Below are 21,001 nucleotides of genomic sequence, written 5' to 3'. Positions count from 1 at the left end.
ACACATTGATAATGCAAAACGGAAAAAAAGATACACACGTTAGTAATTTAACTATAAAATAGTCGCTTTGGTATAATTATCATCATATTCAGAATTTGCATTTCGAAAATTGAACAATGTGAATCGTGATTCTTGGATATATATATATATATATATATATATATATATATATATATATATATATATATATATATATATATATATACATACATACATACATAGTTCTATATACAAGTATCACACGGAAATATTTACAAGACAATATTTTTTTTAATAATATATATAATTCTTTTTATTTTACACGTACTATATTATTATAATTTACTATAAAGTCCTCATCCGCACACAAATACTACTCTCGATGGATTTATCCGGTTTTTTATACACACTCTTAAGCATAATTTTATACTCTGTACAGTTTCGTCGATGTGTATGCGTATAAATAGCACAACAAAAGATTACATAGATCACATTACGTTATCAGCAAAAACAATACACGACACTAGAATGTGTCAACGAGACGTTCGCCGATCGGAACACGTCATCGTATAAACATCTAATCTAGCCACCGACGAGATATTTCATATTTCCTTAAGAAACAAACATAAGGAAACATGTGTGTATTCATCGATTTAATATGCTTCAAACTGGAACATTCTAGAATCGCGATGAACATGTTTCTTCGATGGAAATTTACGTATAAAGTTGCACAACCTTCGTATGAACCATGTTTAAATATTAATTTGAACGGCCTCGCTTAGTACACTCGTGCCGTAATTCAGGGCAAGATACAATCAATCCTCATTTTAGTCAAAATTAAACTAAGTATTACAGGTAAGTTACTTTATCACACGTCTTAAAACAAAATGGATTTTTATATAATTTATATATATATATATATATGAATAATTGGAATAATATACCGTCAATGTTGACTTATTGATTTATATATATACAGTGGAACCTTGAATTGAGAGTGACTCGATGATAAGTATTACTACGACAATCACGATAGAAGCTAAGGAGCATTAATGAGTGGCCAATGTTGACAATTTGATATGTGAATGTTTTGAATTATGAGCACAGTTCCAGAACGAAATCGAAGTTCCACTGTAATTCTGTACTCGACGTTAAATAAAATTTTACATTATAAACATTTTATTGCCACCATGTTTACAAAGAGTCAATTACGATGAAGAGTTTTTTCAGACATTATTCATTTATATCGGGGATTCCGTTCAATCGGGAAACATCGAGCTGAGCGGTTTCGACGACCGAAGCCGGAGAATTACTTCATTCAGCTGGGAATCCGTCGTACGTATGTCATAAGAAGAAATCGACGGACAAGTGTCTTTTGCCTTCAAAAAATGGTACACTAGTCGAGCTTTTTCTTTTTCTCTCTTTATAAAAACGGATATATATAAAAATGTATGTTTAAGTGGATGTGCAGTGCATCGACAAGTATGTAGAATTAATGTCTTGTGGTGATGAAGTGGTTAAATAAATGCATTTTTCTAGTGCTGTTTTACACTGTTTATATGTAGGTAGGTGAAATGTTTACTATTAAATAAGCCACGTTTATCCGAAGCAGGCCGAATAAAACCACTAGTAACTTACAACTTTAAGAGGGCTGGACAGCAGCGCCTTGTCCATACAAACGTACTATACTTCTCCCTTCCTCAATTATGGCACTAGAGAAATTATTTTTTAATATGCTATGGATATCCACCATTGGGGTGCATCTATCGTTTTATTTTTTTGATTAATTATTTTTTATAGGGGCTAGGAGCCGCCAAACATCTATAAAATCGCCTCTTTTTTACACCCACGAAACGAGTCAAGCGTGCTTATTTAACGGTCGATTTAAAAAAAAAAAAATACGCCGATAGATGCACAGAAAGTATCTTTCTCATACTGATGATGATTTTTTTTTTAATTTGTCCAGTTTTGGAGGTGAAAATAGTAGAATACGAAACCTCGATTATGTCAATTTAAAATACGTTTTATCTGGTCGAAGCGCAACTGTCGCATTCACTCAATATATATATATTGATATATATTGTCGCATTCACTCAATATATACATACACTCAATATATATATATATCGAAGAAAGGAACGGTAACAAAATTTAAGTTTCGGGTATACAGCCCTTTTAATATGTGTATCAATTCCTTTCCGGAACTACCTGTTGAAATCAAAGGGTGCAACATTAGTTTAAAACAGTGAACGATTTTCGTAGGCAAAAGAAGCTTGTCTGATCACAAGTAGAGGACTCGTCGTGTTCTACGAGTACAGAATTTTAAAAGAATTATATATACATACATAATTTAACAGAAAAGTGGTACATAAATGGAAACATACATTTTATACATTGAAATATTTTCATACACATATGTGATAAAATAAAAAATAAAAAATTGGAAAATCATCACGCCATCGGATGTTTAAACTTTTTAGCCGTTTAGACTCGTTGGGTCCGTTGGGTCGGCGCAAAGTTAAAAAGTCACCCGCAGATTAGTCCGAGGGGTGTGTGGTGTGTGTTAGTAGTCGTGGAGCAAGTCCAAGTACGAGAACAGATTGAACCGTCTATACACGAATATGGCTATGGAGATAATGAGACACACGACGACACAGTCTCTGAAGCTGTCTAATGAATCTCTGGGCGGAGAGGCAGCGAGCCGAGACGGAGAGGGCGGGCGCGGGAGGCGCTCGGGACACGCGACCGCCGACGACGCTGCCGCCACCGAGGGGGCGCCGCTGGCGGAGGGGCGCGCGGACGAGCAGCAGGGGGAGGGCGAGGTGCCGGGGGTGGGAGTGGGTGGGGTGGGTGTGGGGGGTAGCAGGAGAGAGTCGGGGGGTCCGCAGGCGTCGCAGCGCCAGAGTCGCGAGCGGCGGGCCAGGGAGCGCCTCTCGGCGGGCGAGTAGTCGAGCGAGCCGATGGTGCCCTCGGCGGGGGTGGGCAGGAAGGCCTGCAGCGCGAGCAGCGCCGTGCGGATGGACCAGGAGGGCTGCCACGTCTCGGGGTGGTGGCCGGAGATCGACAGGCAGATCTTGCGGTTCACCTCGAAGCGGCCGTTGGGCGTCAGCAGGATGATGTGCGGCGGCCGCATGGGGTACTGCGACGGCAGAAGAATACGGCCGTGGTAGAGGCCGCCCGCGAACTCCGTGTCGGCCGGCCCGCGCACCGTGAAGTGCCACTCGAACAAATTGTCGGCCAGAGGCTGCGCCCCCACCGCGCCCCCCGACCCCGCCGCCTCCGCCCCTGCCCCCAGCTCGGCCGCCTCGCGCAACAGTCGCTTGACGGCGGGGCAGCGCGCGGAGCCCCCACCGAGGCCTGCGCCCCCGTCGCCCCCAGCCGCCCCCTCCTCCCCCGACATCGCCCCACACCATCAGGCGACAACACGCATCTGTCACCGCTCCGCTCGCACACACACACACACACACACCAGACCTCCAACCCCACCGCGCACTCCCAACACCGCGTACACCGACCATGGCTCGCCGCTGTTGCGCGTTTGCTTCTTTTGCGCTCCACGATCGAATACCGAGACAGAGCGCGCCTTTGGAAATCCGGCGAGTATCGTTTTACCCTCGGTTTCTAATTTGGGATAATTTAAATACAGGTTTTACCCCCGGCTTCTAATTTAAATACAGGGATGTTTTGTATTTGTAGTTGTTTTTTTACATATTTATTGAAACTGCCTGTAGGTGCAAGGCATTCCTTATGCTATATATTTTTTTATTTGATATTTTTACTTTATCTGTTATTATTAAATGCTGTTTTTTATGTTTATGTTCAAATGTATTTTTTTATGTATAATTGATGGGTGTATTATTTTCGTTGTGTATTGATTTGTGTTTAATTGTTATTTTGTTTTTTTTTGTGTTATATTTTTGACCATTGTGGCGCTTTAGGAATTCCTGTTATGCCACAATGGTCTGTTTAGAATAAAATAAATAAAAAATAATAGCAGAAAAGTAATTTCGCTGTGTCGACGTTTGCAGTAACTCGATTCGCAGAAAAGTCTCATGGGTAGGGCTTTCAGCATAGAAATAGAATGCATAGAACAATAATAATAATAGCTTTTATTCCAGACGATGGGGAGAATAGTGCAATCTCCCCAACGCCCATATTAATAATATATATATATATATATATATATATATATATATATATATATATATATATATATATATATATATATATAGATAATAAAAAGAGTATTGATGAATAGTTAACAAAAAATAAATATATAAATATTACTAATAATAATAATAATAAGTTGTAACGCGACGTTCTCCCCATCGTCCCGTAGGGCAACACTCGCCCTGTATTTCGAGTGGCCACACAGGAAAAAGCCTTATAGGCACGCGCGCATGTAGAGCGACTCTCTCACCCGTCATCGACCGTCGAAGAAAGATCTCTCCTGTGCACGTCTCCAGGGGGAGACGGGGCCCAGAGATCCACCATCAGTGCTGAAGAACCGCTGTGAGGTCGAGTGTAGCATCACTCCCTCCCCTGAGTTCCAGCACAACGTCCCCTGTATTCCTCACGCCTCAAACTTTGTGTCAATAAATAACAACATTGTAGGCGGGGTACGATGTGTTGACCGTATCCCGGCCTAACGAAACACTGTTGTGTGGTTCAAAGATGGGGTCACCAATGTAGGCGGGGTAGCGATGTGTTGACAGCGCTGTTGGATGATCAGAAGGTTGCGTAGATCACGTCGGAGTAGTACCAATGTAGGCGGGTTACATGTGTGTTGACCGTATCCCGGCCTAACGAAACACTGTTGTGCTAGTTTTATAAAGTTTTATTGTTTGCCTATGGTTGTACAAAGGTATGGTATTTGTGGGCAAAAGTATGTCGTTCAGCGGTCTCTGGATATGGTAGAGTGTCGCTGGCTCAGCATTCAGCTATGTACGGAAGGTCTCTGGATACGGCAGTGTGTTGCTGGCTCGTCCGGCTGGTTGATCTTCCAAGTCCGCGTAGTGTAGTGGTGGCTGGTCAGGAGCTGTATGTTGACTGGTCTGCTGCTGTGTGTCGACGCTTGCTGCTGTGGGTCGACTGGCGTTGTTTGGGTTGTACCTCCTTTTATAGTGTTTCTGGAATCGCCTGACCGATGGTGGTGGTTTGTTGATGCGTAAGAAAGGAATGCACTGTTGTCGAGGCGTAGAATTTTCTGGAATGCTTGATGGAAGTGGTTATTGACGCGTACGAGGGGAATTTGCTTTCGTCGAGGCGTCGAATTTTCTGGAATGCTTGGCGCCTTTCCGCTCGATGTATTTTAATGGTGGCGGCGTGTTTCGACCGTTTTGGTTCCACTCGACTGGTAGGGGCGTTCCGCCTGAGTTTAATATAATGACTGCAGGTGCATGTCGTCTGGGTTTCGGGAATGTAGTTTGTTGTTGCGGAATATTCTCGAAGGTTTCGATGACGATGACGACGACGAGATTCCTACAACATCTTTCGCATTAAATTTTGATGTGTTAGTTGTAGTTTAATTAGTAATTTAATATAAAAATAAATATACGTGTTCGTATAAGATTATGTTATAGCAAAACCTTTTTACATACCTCCTTTGTATTTCACATGGTTTTCGTGTTAGTGGTCATTTTTATTATTCTGTCTATTGTAGTGTTCAGTATTTTTTTTTAAAATAAAGGTTTGTTATTCAAAACGTGTCTATATTATAATATTTATTAAAAAATAAAAGGTAGGGAGACGCGGAAAAAAAATTTTTTTTAAGAGTGGCGTAGTAGCATAAAGTTTGGAAACCGCTGTACTAGAGTATAATACCAATTATCCACACTAATGATGCAAAGGTGTCTAACGAATAATTCTAGATATTTTTATCGTAGATAAAAACAAAAACTATAGGACATAAAAATAATATAATATTGTTGCGTAGGGGTGGGTGGAGGATCCAAGTAAAAGGCCAACAGTCGTTTCACAGCATTTATTGCTGATTAACCTTTCCCTTACGGTGCTAAAAAATTACGCGTGCAGCGGTGATGTCGACTCAGTCGTTCTAGAAATTCGTGATTTTAAAGTCTGATAAATATGAATATTTATCAGCCATCTGCCATCAGCCATCACATCCGCCAGAATTACGCGATGATTCAAAACCTATGCGTAAAAATATATTCAATTTTTTCATCAAATAAAATAAAATATGTTTATATGTACTTTTCATGTATTTATTTTCACAATAATAATTTTAATACACAAATACATAAATTGATAAAAAAAAATGAGAAGTAAACGTAAATAAAAAAAATACAATATTGGGCATAGCTAATTCCAAACTAAGTTCTCTAATAAATAATTTTCGTCGACTTCTGTTATTCGCCTTCCATTCTGGATATTTCTGCGCCCATAGCAAATATGCATTTAGCGCAGCTATATCCAGCATCTCCATAAAAACATTTTATCGCCGGTATCTACTGCACCTTTTGTTTTATTATAAAACATTATTATTTCCGGCTTCTTTTCTTCATGACTACTCACTTCACTGTCATGAAATTGAGTAGACAATAGCAAAACTGCTTTATTTTTTTTTTGGCACATACGAAACTAATGTCTTGGTTGATGTAAAACCAAACAAGCTACTGTGTAAAAGTCTATGTTTCGATGGTAAAAATTCTTTAGGAATTTCCCGTTTATTTTTACGTAGGGTACCAGTTAGAGTTAGCCCTTTATCTAAAAGGTTATCAGCTAATGCCACCGAAGTAAAAAAGTTGTCCGTTGTTACACCTCTATTGGTGCCATATTGCGGTTGAACTTAATCCATCACTACACGATTCCCTTGATTTATCTCTCGGCAATTATTAACCATACCTGTATAAACCTGTATATTTAATATATATGCTGTTGAAGAGTCAGCCGATACCCACATTTTTATTCCATATCTACCGGGTTTCGACTTCATATACACGCGGAATGGGCAATTGCCTCTATAGGTAGCCAAACGTTCATCCACAGTAATGTTGCAACTTGGAGAATTATTACGTTTACATTCTTCTACAAATTTATTAAAAATTGTCCTGATAGGTTCTAATTTATCAGACGACACGTGTATTCTTTCTTGTCTGGTTTCTTTGTCGTCAAAACGAATTTGACTGAATATTGTGATGAACCTATCCCGAGACATAGATGCCGTAAAAAATGGTTGGCAAAAAGCGCTGTCATTAGTCCACAATTCATTTAAGCTTAATTTTCGGGTCCTATTTCTGCCAGACGCAAGCATTATTCCAATGAATGCAAGCAATTCTTCTGCCAATATCGGCTCGATAATTTTCGTGGATGTACGATGTAACTGACGATTCGTTTGTTCACATATTTCTCTCACCATATTTGAATTTATAAACAAAGAGAACATTTCTCTAATAGTATTTACAGTAGTGCTACCATTTATAAGTCCTGAATTTTCGGTAACAATATTGCACTCTCTACGTCTTGAGGATGATGGTGGTAATGAATTCCATTGAAATCCATGATTCGATGTATACACTTCTTCGTCTTCATTTTCACTGGCCTCTAATTCCGAATCTGTATCTTCCATATCTTCAATAAAATCTTCCGTATCAGTAAAATTATCATTTATTTCAAAATCGAGATCGCTATCATATTCCTCTTCATTCATCAAATTTCTTTCAGCCATTTTTTTCAAAAATTAAAATTGTCTTTGAAAATATAAATATAATATACAATGTAGCATAGCAAATTAAAAAAAAAATAACATTAAATAATTATTACCGTATTTACAATATAATAATCAAGAAACACAAATAAAGTGCTGGTCCACACGGTACAAAAAAGCTCCGAAACGAAAAAAACAACACGCGCGCACCGAGAACGGGACACGACTGAAGGAAAAAACGTAATAACACACACTGCATTTGCGCATTATGCCCGATTCTTCGATAAAATATTTTTTTCTGTTGCGTCAGATAAATACGTGTATATTATAATAATTCTATCTAATACATTAATGTATTGCTGAGGAATACCCAAAATATGAACTCTGTATTTAGTATATTTAAAGAGATATTCATACAATTAGAGTAAATGTCGACTATGTTTCTATCACCGGTAAGGAAAGGTTAAGGAGATACACGCACTAGCAGTGCTCAGTCCAGAATGACATGATATCGCCTACGTACCGCCTTATAAAGGGTCGATCTCTCAGGACGTCTAATCTGTTTACCTGTTGTATAGTCACGTATTCGGATATGTATTTAACGGTCATTGTTTAGCCTAAATGCACTTAGAGTCCAGATATAATCCTTGGAAGTAAGTGCATGCACTTAGTTAACTCGATAACAGATATCCGTTGGTCTAAGGGCAATTCGCTCAATCCGCGGCGTACTTAATAATATGAATAAACCGAAAAAGAAGAACTTACAAAAGACCAATAATTTTTTTGAAATCATCAAGTATGTATATTATTTAGAGTTTATATTATGTATATTAAGTAAGTATATTCTTTTAAGTTTGAGGTGTAGGTTACTAGAAGTTACCAATTCATTTATTTTATTTATTTATTTATATATATTTTAGCTATGAAGCTAATTTAAAAATACATCTTAATTATTATACTTAACTCTAAAATTTTATAATTAACTTATATGTATTGTCCCTCACAGAGGTGTCTCTTCGCATCTCGCAGGAATGCATTTAGTGAAGAATGCATGTTTTTAGCAGACCTGATGCACTCAGGGAGGGCATTATACATGAGCACACCCCTGTGAAAAACACCCCCAGCTGTCTTATTCTTTCTTACTCTACTTACAACTAGTTTGTCCTTATTTCTAGTATAAAAACTATGTTTATCTCTATTCCTTATTATATAATCATCAAAATACTTAGGTAATAACTTATGATCTAACTTATAAACAAAAGACAATGTACTAATATTTAGTAATAATTCTAATACTCATCCATCCTAATTCATCTAACATACTTCCAATACTCTTAAATCTACTCACATTCAAAATACCTCTCATAGCTTTATTCTGTATTTTTTGCATTTTTTCTAAATCTTGGCCACTAAACAAATTAAGCACAGTGGCACAATAAACCACATGTGGCAAGACAATTGAAATAAACACTAAAATTTTACTTTTTTTACTTAAAATATTTCTTAATCTACATAATACACCAACTTTTCTAGCCATTTTTTTTATTATATAGTCAGCGTGCATTTTAAAATTTAGTCCTGAATCTATGTATACACCTAAGTATTTTATATTTTCAACTTTTTCAATTAACTTATCATCAATTCTAATTTCATTCAATATATTTTTATTTTTACCATTCAACCACATCATTTTTGTTTTATTCACATTCAACTTTAATTTATTTTCACACAACCAGTCATTCACATAATTTAATTCTGTAATGAACGGATTTACGCGCGTCTTTATGCAGAGGGCGTGATACGTCGTTATTCCTCCAAGAGTCAATTTAGGTGGAAACGTGGACTAACCTTGGGATAGTTATATGGAGAGCAGGCGATTGATTGAAACGCGGTGTTCGGCTTCGGGAAACAATGTTTATTCGTTCAGGTACAGCGAGTGTGGGAGACGAGAGAGGTGTTGTCGGTTGCGAGGTTCGAAGGGAAGAGATAGCTTCCCGTGACGCCCTGACCGCCCTCGGGGCGAAAACACCTCCGTTTACGGCCAGCCTTTGGGGTTGCCACAATTATATATGTGTATATAGTCGGGGAGGTTCCTGATTGCAAGTCCTCTGCGTTGATAACAGCTCCTCCGGAAGCTGGCTCTGCGGTCGCGTCACAGCAGCGGGAGGGGGGAGGCAGGAGACAAACTCCGTACTGCCTCGTGTGGACACAAGATGGCGATCTCTGGGCGTCTCTGAAGACGCTCGGCGGAGATGCTGGAGGTAGGTCCGTCCCGGCTGACGGCTGGATGTAGAGAGAGCGCGTTCTACATGCGCGTGCGCCTATATGGGCGCGATCACACAGCGAGGGAGCGGTATGCTATACGCGGGATATTTTTTTTAGATAGTTTTAAACACACACAAATTGTAGGGTCATACCCGGTACGATACGCCGGATCTTACGGGATCGTGCGGGATCGGAGCGGTCTCGTTGAAATTCTATAGAATTGTTTATACTAACTTGACGGTGATATATAGTAATTCGTCGACCCTCGGACGACGCTTGACAGTGATCGATAACGGTGTATCCCATATTTGCAAAAAAATATAGCAGAACTTGTCGGAATAATAAGATTATAGAAAATACAAATTACATTAAGGATTTCAAGCTTTTATTGTTTAATAATTCAGTTTTAAACTTAATTAGTAAACAATTAACAAAAATAGACAAACAAGTGTCCGGTTTATAACAACAATTGACTAATGTTTCCGGGTAGGTTTAAGAATTAAATACTCATTCGATACTTTCATAAACAAACTCTGCGATCACGGACAAAGATGTATTCAGCATAAAGGGTTTTATGTAGTACACTAATTGTTTACCGGAATCAATTGTTACTAAATAAACAGAAATGACTAGACAATGGACTCAAGTTTTTTGGTACAAAAACTAAATACGTACTTAAATCCCTAATACCATCAACAGATAAACGAACAAAGATGTTTTTTACGTAAAGGGCTATAGTGCACTCAATATGGACTGTAACTAATTGATACTGAATGCATTTCCGTATGAATGTATGTACATGTCGATACAATAACATGTTCGTTTAAAGAGAGCCCATTTTTACTTTATTTTATATCAAGAACAAAGTATTTTTTATTTATACTTTTTATACTCAAGAAAGTGGTGACTGCAAACAGTTCGTCTTTTGAGCTCGGTCATCGCAGTTCATAATATCGGTACATCGCAGTTCATAATGTCAGAAAAATTAATAGAAGTTGTGCGACAGTACGAATGTGTCTATGACGTCAGATCCGTAAAATATAAGGACCAAAACATTCGCAATGAAGCTTGGGAGGAGATGTCAAAAAAAATATGGGATACACCGTTATCGATCACTGTCAAGCGTCGTCCGAGCGTCGACGAATTGGTATATATCACCGTCAAGTTAGTATAAACAATTCTATAGAATTTCAACGAGACCGCTCCGATCCCGCACGATCCCGTAAGATCCGGCGTATCGTACCGGGTATGACCCTACAATTTGTGTGTGTTTAAAACTATCTAAAAAAAATATCCCGCGTATAGCATACCGCTCCCTCGCTGTGTGATCGCGCCCTATAGCTTTTCCCTGGGTGGCCATTCGAAATAAAGGGCGAGTGCTGCCCTATGGGACGATGGGAAAACGTCGCGTTACAATTCTATATTTAAAATCTCAGATATTACATCAACATTCTTTCCAATTATATATATATCAATGTATCATCTGCAAACAAATGTATTTTACACATATTAATTACCTTTAAATTTGGTAAACTATTCCAAAATTTTGCCACTCTCTTTGGCGCCGTCCACACACACGATATCTACATACGATATTTCCATATCCAGTATCGCAACCTGTGGTTGCTATTTAAGACGGCGCCTTTGAAAATAGAGATTTTTTAATTTTTTTTTATAATAAATATTCTCATCATACTAACGATAACTATCATACTAACGAGAACTTGAGTGCCAAATATTGTGTATTCGCGATTTTCATGGCAAAAATTATCTTTGTGACCACCGCAATATGACGAATAGTCCAATTATCTTGTAATCTATCACCAAAACATGACAAACCAGCCGAACCAACACAATGGTAAAGTTGGCAACGTAAAGTACGCTCATCAGTCTGGCTTTGGCAGCCGAGTGGAGCGGGTTGCGTGTCGATTGTTTCAGGTCGCGACTGGTCGATCGTCAGCGTTTGGTCGCGTTCAGCTCCAGCTCCAGCTCCAGCTCCAGCTCCAGCTCCACTGCACACGAAGCGAGATGGTCGGCCGACCGGAAGGGTAGACGTGACGCGACACGTCGACGCTACGACACGAGACTCGGCCGTGGCGGAGAAGAGCGACTCGCGTGCCAGTGGAAGTGCCAGTGCCAGTGCCAGTGGAAGTGCCAGTGGAGAAGCAGCAGATTGCAGTGACAGTGACGGGATGGCAGTGACAGGAAGGCCGCGCAAATCGGCCCTCAAGGAGACCATGTCGGCAGCCGGGGGCATCGGCCCGCCCGCAGTGCCGCACGCCCTCGTCGTCATCTTCCTCGAGTTCTTCGCGTGGGGACTCCTCACCATGCCCATCATCAGCGTGCTCAACGCCACCTTCCCCGACCACACCTTCCTCATGAACGGCCTCATCATGGGCATCAAAGGTATCCTCTCCTTCTTGAGCGCCCCCCTCATCGGAGCCCTCTCCGACGTCTGGGGTCGCAAGTTCTTCCTACTCGTCACCGTCTTCTTCACCTGCGCGCCGATACCCCTGATGACCATCAACACCTGGTGGTTCTTCGCCATGATCAGCATCAGCGGGGTGTTCGCCGTCACCTTCAGCATCGTCTTCGCCTATGTGGCCGACGTCACCTCCGAGGCCGAGCGCTCCCGGGCATACGGCCTAGTCTCGGCCACGTTCGCCGCTAGCATGGTCATATCCCCGGCACTCGGAGCCTACTTGATGGACGCACACAGCGAGACCCTAGTCGTAGCCGTGGCCACGGCCGTAGCCGTCTTGGACGTGTTCTTCATCCTGGTAGCCGTCCCCGAAAGTCTCCCGGAGAAGGTGAGACCGAGCTCGTGGGGAGCGCCTATATCCTGGGAGCAGGCAGATCCGTTCTCGGCCTTGCGCAAGGTCGGCAAAGACCGCACCATCTTAATGCTGTGCGTCACCGTATTCCTCTCGTACCTCCCCGAGGCCGGCCAATACTCGTGCATATTCGTCTACCTCAAACTAGTCATGGGATTCGGCGTGGTGCAAGTCGCCGTCTTCATAGCCACCGTCGGAATCCTCAGCATAGCCGCCCAGATCGTTCTCGGCTTCCTGATGAGAACGCTCGGAGCCAAACACACCATCATGATCGGCTTGCTGTTCGAAATGCTGCAGCTGATGTGGTACGGATTCGGCAGCCAGACCTGGATGATGTGGGCCGCCGGAGTGCTGGCGTCGATCTCTTCGATCACGTACCCCGCGATAAGCGCGTTCGTGTCCATAAACAGTCACGTGGACCGTCAGGGAGTCGTGCAAGGAATGGTGACGGGCATGAGGGGCTTGTGCAACGGCCTCGGCCCGGCCATGTTCGGCGTCATATTCTATTTCTTCCACGTCGACCTGAACGAGGACCACCTGGGTAATAAGATACACAGGAACTACACGGAGCAGGAGGCTAAGTATCTCGGAATCGTGCCGGGGCCGCCGTTCGTCTTCGGAGCGCTGCTCGTCATCTGCGCTCTGCTGGTGGCGGCGTTCATCCCCGAGGAAGGGCCGCGCCGGCCCAGCTTGGAGCTCCACTACGAGGTGGAGAGAGGGAGGAGAGTGGCCGGGCCGCTGTCCCCGCTGATGGCCGCCGACTCGGCCGCACTCTAGTGCCGGACGCTACTCGTCGAAGCTTAAACTGTGCAATCTAGAGGGGTCAAGTGTGATAATAGTATGCTTCATCAGTTATAAATCCACCTTATATGTATATATATAATATAATATATATATACATATATAGAGTGCTAAGTTTCCTTTTTGTGTTTAGTCACACGAGTCGAGCGTCGTCGCCTCTGCATCATCTTCATCATCATCCTAGTCATATAAATATATATGTATATGTATTGATATGTGACGTTGACGCTGAACAAACGCCGTTCGCACCGTTTGGTCGTATTATTTTTCTAATGAACTATTTTTGTAAATAAATTCACAAACACACACAACACTCACTCGTCGATCGTTTGCCGAAAGGTGCAAGAAATGTTTTGAGATTAAAATGTTTGTTTTTATCATATAATATTATAAGGACTTTGTTTTGTTTGACGGAACTTTATTATATATGTATAATATATGAAAAGTTTGGCTCGGTTTATAAAGACGCTGTGGAAATCATCTTTCAACATTTATAGTATTGAAATGCAAGTAAATTGAGTCGTATTGATGAAAGCTCATTATCTATATATATAAAATAATGTTTAATTTTTTTTTTGGTGATCAAATGAACATTTTATCATCAGCATTTTTAATGTAAATTTATTCATAATTTGATTGTACAATTGATAGATTTTTTCATGCATATAAAATAATGTTAATACGTACATTTTTAGCGTTTTAACCGAAAGTATGTTAAATTTTTCAGTCATATAAAATAAAATAAAGTTAAATTTTAATACTTTTACAATTTATGAAATGTATACAATTTAAAGCCAACAACCAGAAGCGTCATTTCAACTTTTCCTAGGGGGGGGGCAAAATTTTTAATCAGTAAATAATGACTTTCTAGGGGGGGGGGTGTATTATTATTAGTCACCGGACCCAGAAGGTGCCGCGTATTGTTCAAAGGTTGTAAATGCATTGTTAAAGGTTTGCTGAACCTTTTTTACAAAGGATTTACAACAATGGATTGCACTGTCAATATCCTACCTCTAATTATTATATATATATATAAAGTACAAAATAAATAAATCTCAAACAATAAAACTAAATATATTTGAAACATTTTTTTTTTCTGGGAATAATCAACTTGTTTTTAAAGAATTTCAATATGATATTTTTGTTGGTTTATTATTTTAATACAAAAAATTTATAATATTAGATTAAACAATGTGGATAGTCCCCTTCAAATCTAAGGGGGCCCCCCCAAATGATGCCCCTGCTAACAATACGAATTGATAATTATTAAGCAATACCAATATTAAATAGTAAAATAAATTATTGATTATTTAATGCAACGATATATCTTTGTTTATGAAAATGGCGAGAATTGCTGATTTATATTAGGTAGTTAATTCTAATTCCACTGTTTTGTATCTATAATATTACAGAATAATAACAAAAACAATAGAAAATCGTTTTCTATTATAGAGGTCATGAGCCGTCGTGCAATTTAATGGACACTAAATGTTTACAATAACCTCTAGTGCATCTCACTCGCACGCTCTAATTTACAATCGCGAAAGAAAGAGAAAGTGAGCTACCAAACACCAAAATATTAATTAGCATTTCTCGCTAGGATTTTGAAAAATATCACAGCAGCCTAACGGTTAAATAAGACGAAAAATAGATTTAAAAAAAAAGTCAATTAATGGGTTTTCTTTGTATATGCTGATAAAATAGCTTGTATCAATACGTGACTTAAATTCATAACGTATACTTTTAATGAATTCCATTCAACAGACGAAATCCGTCGCGGAAATGTTTACCGATTCCGTTGAAACCCCACAGAACTGCAATCGAGCATAACAGACGACACGAATTAGTTCCGTCAGGCAAAACTACGTCAACGTGTATTTATATTTTAACACTTGTACATATTTGTAAAGCTTGTGGCATTGATTTTTCGACGTCGCCTCCACACGTTGCTGACGAGCTGACCCGAGACTCCTCAAAGTCCACCGTTGACCGTTTTCCTCGTTAGCAACGTGTCGACGCAACTTCAGGTACGTACGTCGGCATTCTGTGTGTGTGTGTCGGAATGTTTGTGGCTTATCTTTCAGAACGATCTGGTCTGCGACACCCAAGAGGGTACGCCGCTCAAAATGCCGGCGTGCGTAACGGAGTTCACATTCCCTCGTGGAAGGATCGACATTAGATTATTAATTTAGTTTATTTTTGATTTCACAGACCCGTTGTATGCAAACTCCGATACCAAAAAAATGGCAAAAAGGACCGCGTTGTAAATTGAGATTTTTAAAAGTGTATATGTGTTTATGTGTATATTTTTGACGCTCGGTGGATTTTTTACACCTTTTTGTAAACGAATTTTCAACGCTCGTGCGAGCTTTGGTTTAATTTGCATCGGTTTTGGTTTTGGCTGAACGGCGTAGAAATCACTGTGATCTTGTAATTCGCTACTTTTCTAATGTAAGTAATGTAGTTTAAGACTTCCGAGTGTTTAAATGTGATGTTTTCAATTTTACCGACTATCAATTTTATTCAAATTTTAAAAATTCGTTATTTATATATATATACATATAATATTACATAGTTGTTTAATGTTAGCACGAGGAAAATTCAGTATTAAATTTTGGAAATCACTTTTTTTTCTTTTCATTTTGTTATTGTCTGCATCACCGTAAGTCCTAGCGATAAAAGAAACAATTTTACAATAATATTTTTATACATAGTTTAACAATGTTAAGAAATCTTTCTTTTCGTATTACGGCATTGATCTCTTATCAATTTTTTGTTCACGTGTTCTTTTAACAGCTGAGTCGCTTTTAAAAAAAAAACTACAAGCATAAAATAATCATTTTTATACAGAAATTCACTAAACTAAATTTTTATTTGAATTTTACAAAACAGCTGTTAGGGCGAAAACACACTGAGTGGTATGGGCCGTCACGTCCCCGGTTTGTAAACAGCCGTTGTTCTCCAAACTGCATACAGGTGTAGTTGCACGTGCAGAATGCATATGCTTGGGAGGTCACACGTGTATGCATATCCATATGCAACCGACAAGTTTCTTAAATATAGGATTCTCCGTTATCAAGCGTGGATAAAATATCACCGAAAACACTCCAGGGGGTGATGTATTGAGACTGTGTACCATGTATATGGGCTAGGGGCGTTTTTATTATCACACCTTTAGCAAATACACAAGGCTGCGCGAATAAATACAATAGATTATAAAAAAAAGCTCAACATTCAAACTCATATAAAAAAAATCTCCAAATACTATTGGAATAAACGCAGTACTGCGTATCCCGCAGTTCTCGTCAAACTCATATGAAACGTAGTACTACGTGACTCGCTTAAGGTGTGTTATTACAAGCCTCTTCTAAGCTAGCCTTCGCTCGTTCGTCTGACAACATTTGGATTTGATATCCTTTGATACATTCTTCCGATCGTTTTGAAACTTTGCCATTTTGCGCGGTTTCGTCAACAATATATTCAAATCAAATCCGCCACTATGATGGTGAAAAATAATCGCAATAGACAAGTTTAAAAAATGCCACAATTTTGACCATCTTGACCAGAGAGACGTAATAAGAATAGAGGGGCCCTTACGAATAAATAATTGTTGTCAATTTGACGCAGTACGTCTCTATAAATACGCTACATCGCACGGAATACAATCGGATCAATTTACTTATAAAAATGTATCCCATGTTGTTTATTGTGTGCTTTTGAATGTATTGTGCAATTTTTACCGATGCTTGCCCATCTTGCGAGTAATATAAACAAACAGAGAAGTTTTTAATTGGACATACGTCGAGCACCAAGCGTCAAATACGACTGATGCTAAAATTATTTAAATTTGCCCATGGACAGAATGTCACTTGACAACAAAAGAACACCTAAAGGCATTATTAAGGGCCGGGCCGCACCGCTCAACTCGCGAACAACTTGGTTGAGGGGACATGCCACACTCGTCAACTTGTTTGTCGCACACATTTCCATACATTTTTTCGTGTCGCGCAACAAGTCGGCCGACAAAGTTGCACGGTGCGGCCCGGCCCTAATATTACATTTCTCTGATCTTGACGTCTCTCGCTTTGTCAGATTTTAATTGTTTAAACGCCTATAACTTATAAAATTTGCATTATTTTCGCATGTTTAAAAGTGTCTAGGAAAAAAAAACACGTACCACGTACTACTCTGTGTGTTTTCGCGCTTAGTCGCATAATGCAAAATAATAACGATACGCCAAAACGAAAAATCGCTTGTCAAAGTGTATTTATTGCTCAATCCTGTACGCCAGTATTACGCATCGTTAATTTTGTCGGGAAAAAAGCGTCTTTAGACCACGAGTGGCTCAGCAGGCACATTTTAGCACCGGATTGATAATATATTCCTAACGCAGTAGTGATAACACCGAACCTGCACAAAAATACACCCTTGCCAAAATCTAGTCAAACCCAAAAGTGATTCTATATACCAATTTTTAAACACAAGAGCACTGTAAGAATAAAATAGACAGTACCCGGTCTGCTATAGAGTGTGACGGGACTGATTTAGTCTCCAAATGGAGATCACATACTCGAGGGTATGTGTGCTGAAAGGTTGCCACTCAATTTTTTAGTCATGTGTGTGTGTATTTAAATGGCGATTCGATGATGAGGGGGGACTCGGTGACGTTCCGCGCTAATAAATTACACCGCAATTGCTGAATTGAATCTGAGCAAATATTAGGATAGGTTTCATGTTGCAGATGTCGATTGTTGACTTTTTGAGTGTTTATCGTTTAATACGCAAATATGTTTGTTTGCCGTGTGAAACGTGCGTATTTTGTTACATACCACTTTAGTTGATAACTCTTTTTTATTATAACGCTATTCCGGTTCCGTTGCTAATTTGACTTTTAAATGCTTGTGTTCATTTTACAATCGTACGGCAATACGACTAGAGCAGTACAGTGCAGTTCAACTGTTAGGCCACTAAATGCTGAATTTTTTTTTACTGTATCCCAAATCGATTGATTTATAATATATATATATTAACTGGAGGAATGTATGTATGTTTTTTTGCATGGACAAGTATAGAGTTCAGAAGATCGTGCAGTAAATGCTGACGAAGACACATATAGGCTGGGCGAGCGTGTGGGGATGGAATAAGGGGTTAGCACAGGGTATGGAGCAGTGGCGGCTCGTGATAATTCATAGAGGGGGGCTGCAGAGATTAATCGGGATGTAATAGCTCGTTGACCATACCGGTGATCAAATGCAGACAAAAATAGCATGCATATGTACTATACTGGGAGGTCTGCAGCCCATATAGACGAGCCGCCACTGGTATGGAGTGAGGACGATGTGCGAAGGTAGCAATAAATAATGAGCAAATTACTATATAGGGTAGATGATTGACTTTAAGGGCTGTGCATGATAAAACCGCTAACGACAATAGCCTCGGGTGTGGTTTATGTATCAATTCTTTTCCAAAAGCAACCGTTGAAATATCAACGGTTCAACTGTCATGAAAATGATAATTTGTGTAGAAAATTATGCACTTGGATTTGAGTTTCACCAATTCTCGTTAAATGAACTCTTTGTTTCTATACTTGCATATAATGTCGTCCATTTTGAATAAGATTAATCACTGTTTATTTACAGCTCAATGCATAAGGTATGGAATGAAACCAAAAGCTTTTAAATTGAAAGTTCTAGGATAATGATTTTATTTAAAATAATTAATTTGCATTTAATAAATATTGAATTTAAAGTTGTAATATTAGAATTTTTTTCTGGAATGATTACTATGATGTTCTTAGTACCAAACCGACGGGACAAGTATAGAAACTGATAGTTCAGTTAACGGGAATTATCGTATAATATCATCCTTTCCTGTGTTTTCGGCTTTAAAATATTTTGAATTGAAAAAATAGATACCTTACAATAGTCTAGATATGGGCTAATTTAATTTTTAATTATATGCAGTTCAGAATTTTGTTCGAAAAATAATGAAAAATCCGCTTTTTTTTCCATGTACAGATTTTTCGGGTCCCATAAAATATCCTTTCTTGTGTTTTCGGCTTTAAAAAATGTTCAATTGAAAAAATAGATTCCTTACTATAGTCTAATTTAATTTAAATATATGTAGTTCGGAAAATGTGGAAAATGCTTTTTTCCATGTGCGGATTTTTCATGTTTGGTTTTATCCAATCTACAATATCATCACTGGCAACATCGCCATTTTCAATATCTTATCCGACATGTAGAAATTGCACTTTTTACAAAGGCTCACCCCTACTCCATTTAAAATACGCAAACTATGCTTTTGCGTGCCTTTTAAGAGGAGTGGGGGTGGGCCTTCATAAATGAACAACTTTTACAAAAAATTTATTTGGAAAAAAGTCCATTATTCTTATTTAAAATGATTAAATGTAAATTCCCACTTTTTACAATCCTCTTCTATATTTTTTTTATATTGCTCAGAAGGCAATGGAAATTTTTACGACGCATTAAAAATAAATAATTCAGTCATATTATAATATTGATCGATGTCCACGAATGCTGTCTCACTAAATACTAGGTAAACTTTATCCCCCACCCCTTATCAAATTGAAATGTTATGCTTTTCATGACCTTCTGATCAAATTGTTACCTTTGACCTTTATTATAATAATTATTAATCAATTAGTTTACTTTTTACGGAACAAATATAGTACATTTTACAATGCTGCTTACTAAGTACCATACTAAAGTCTGGACCGAGGAGGCTATAGGACCGCCCACTACACAGTGTGAATCTTCTGGCAATATTTAACATTCAGAAAATTTTGCAATAATAATAAATCACACAATTCAACCGATAAGCCTTGCATCATACACCGGTTTCGCAGCCACTGCAGGCCTTGACCTCCGAGAAATTTCGCAATGTCTGACTCCCAACTCTCATTTCGGGAAAGCAACACCTGCAAACATCGAAAGATTACAATACAATTGTGCATTATCTCGCCGAACCACTATCTCGCCATTACCCGTGACTAATTCCGGTCCGAGCAAACCGAACACATACACATTATAATGTAACGACGAACCTTATCTTCCCACTAAACCAAACCGAGATTACGGAAACTCTACATTTTTGTTTCTATTTACAAGTCCGAGGAGTGAGTCACCGATGTTTCATATCGTGCAATGCTGCTAATTATATGGGACCAGCCGTGTGTGTATACCCACTCATCATTCCCGTCGGCAAAAGCCACTTAAAATCCCCCAGTTGAACGTCGCTAATTATCGTATCAGCTTTATTAATTGTAATGGTGCAAGACGTGTCAAGGTCTCGTCGGTGCGTTAATGACCATTTCATATGTCTTTTTGCAAACTAGAGTGCACCCGAAACCGACGCGTGCACTGATAAGGTTCGACTAGTCATCGGAACACTTTGGAAATTGTTTATCTACACATTATACACGTGTACGTGTCTC

General features: G+C 39.2%; 2 protein-coding genes across 2 annotated transcripts; one reads left to right on the top strand and one right to left on the bottom strand.

Moving 5' to 3' along the window:
• Positions 1-1,402: 1,402 nt before the first annotated feature.
• LOC143921322 (uncharacterized) lies at positions 1,403-7,357 on the bottom strand. The gene is made up of 5 exons (XM_077444570.1): positions 6,900-7,357; positions 6,576-6,761; positions 6,451-6,517; positions 3,882-3,923; positions 1,403-3,313 (listed from the first exon to the last, which is right to left on the bottom strand). Exons 1-5 carry the CDS (start codon positions 7,355-7,357, stop codon positions 2,543-2,545), a joined length of 1,524 nt encoding a protein of 507 aa, XP_077300696.1. The 3' UTR covers positions 1,403-2,542.
• A 4,233-nt stretch (positions 7,358-11,590) lies between these two features.
• Positions 11,591-17,366, top strand: LOC143920826 (hippocampus abundant transcript 1 protein). Its single transcript, XM_077443807.1, has one exon. The coding sequence runs from the start codon at positions 12,103-12,105 to the stop codon at positions 13,519-13,521; it is 1,419 nt and encodes a 472-aa protein (XP_077299933.1). The 5' UTR covers positions 11,591-12,102; the 3' UTR covers positions 13,522-17,366.
• Positions 17,367-21,001: the final 3,635 nt, after the last annotated feature.

The sequence above is a fragment of the Arctopsyche grandis genome, chromosome 13, assembly GCF_051622035.1.
Source record: "Arctopsyche grandis isolate Sample6627 chromosome 13, ASM5162203v2, whole genome shotgun sequence".
In the NCBI taxonomy this organism is placed as follows: domain Eukaryota; kingdom Metazoa; phylum Arthropoda; class Insecta; order Trichoptera; family Hydropsychidae; genus Arctopsyche; species Arctopsyche grandis.
The sequence above is the reverse complement of the archived record's forward strand: the minus strand, read 5'-3'. Positions and strand labels throughout refer to the sequence as shown.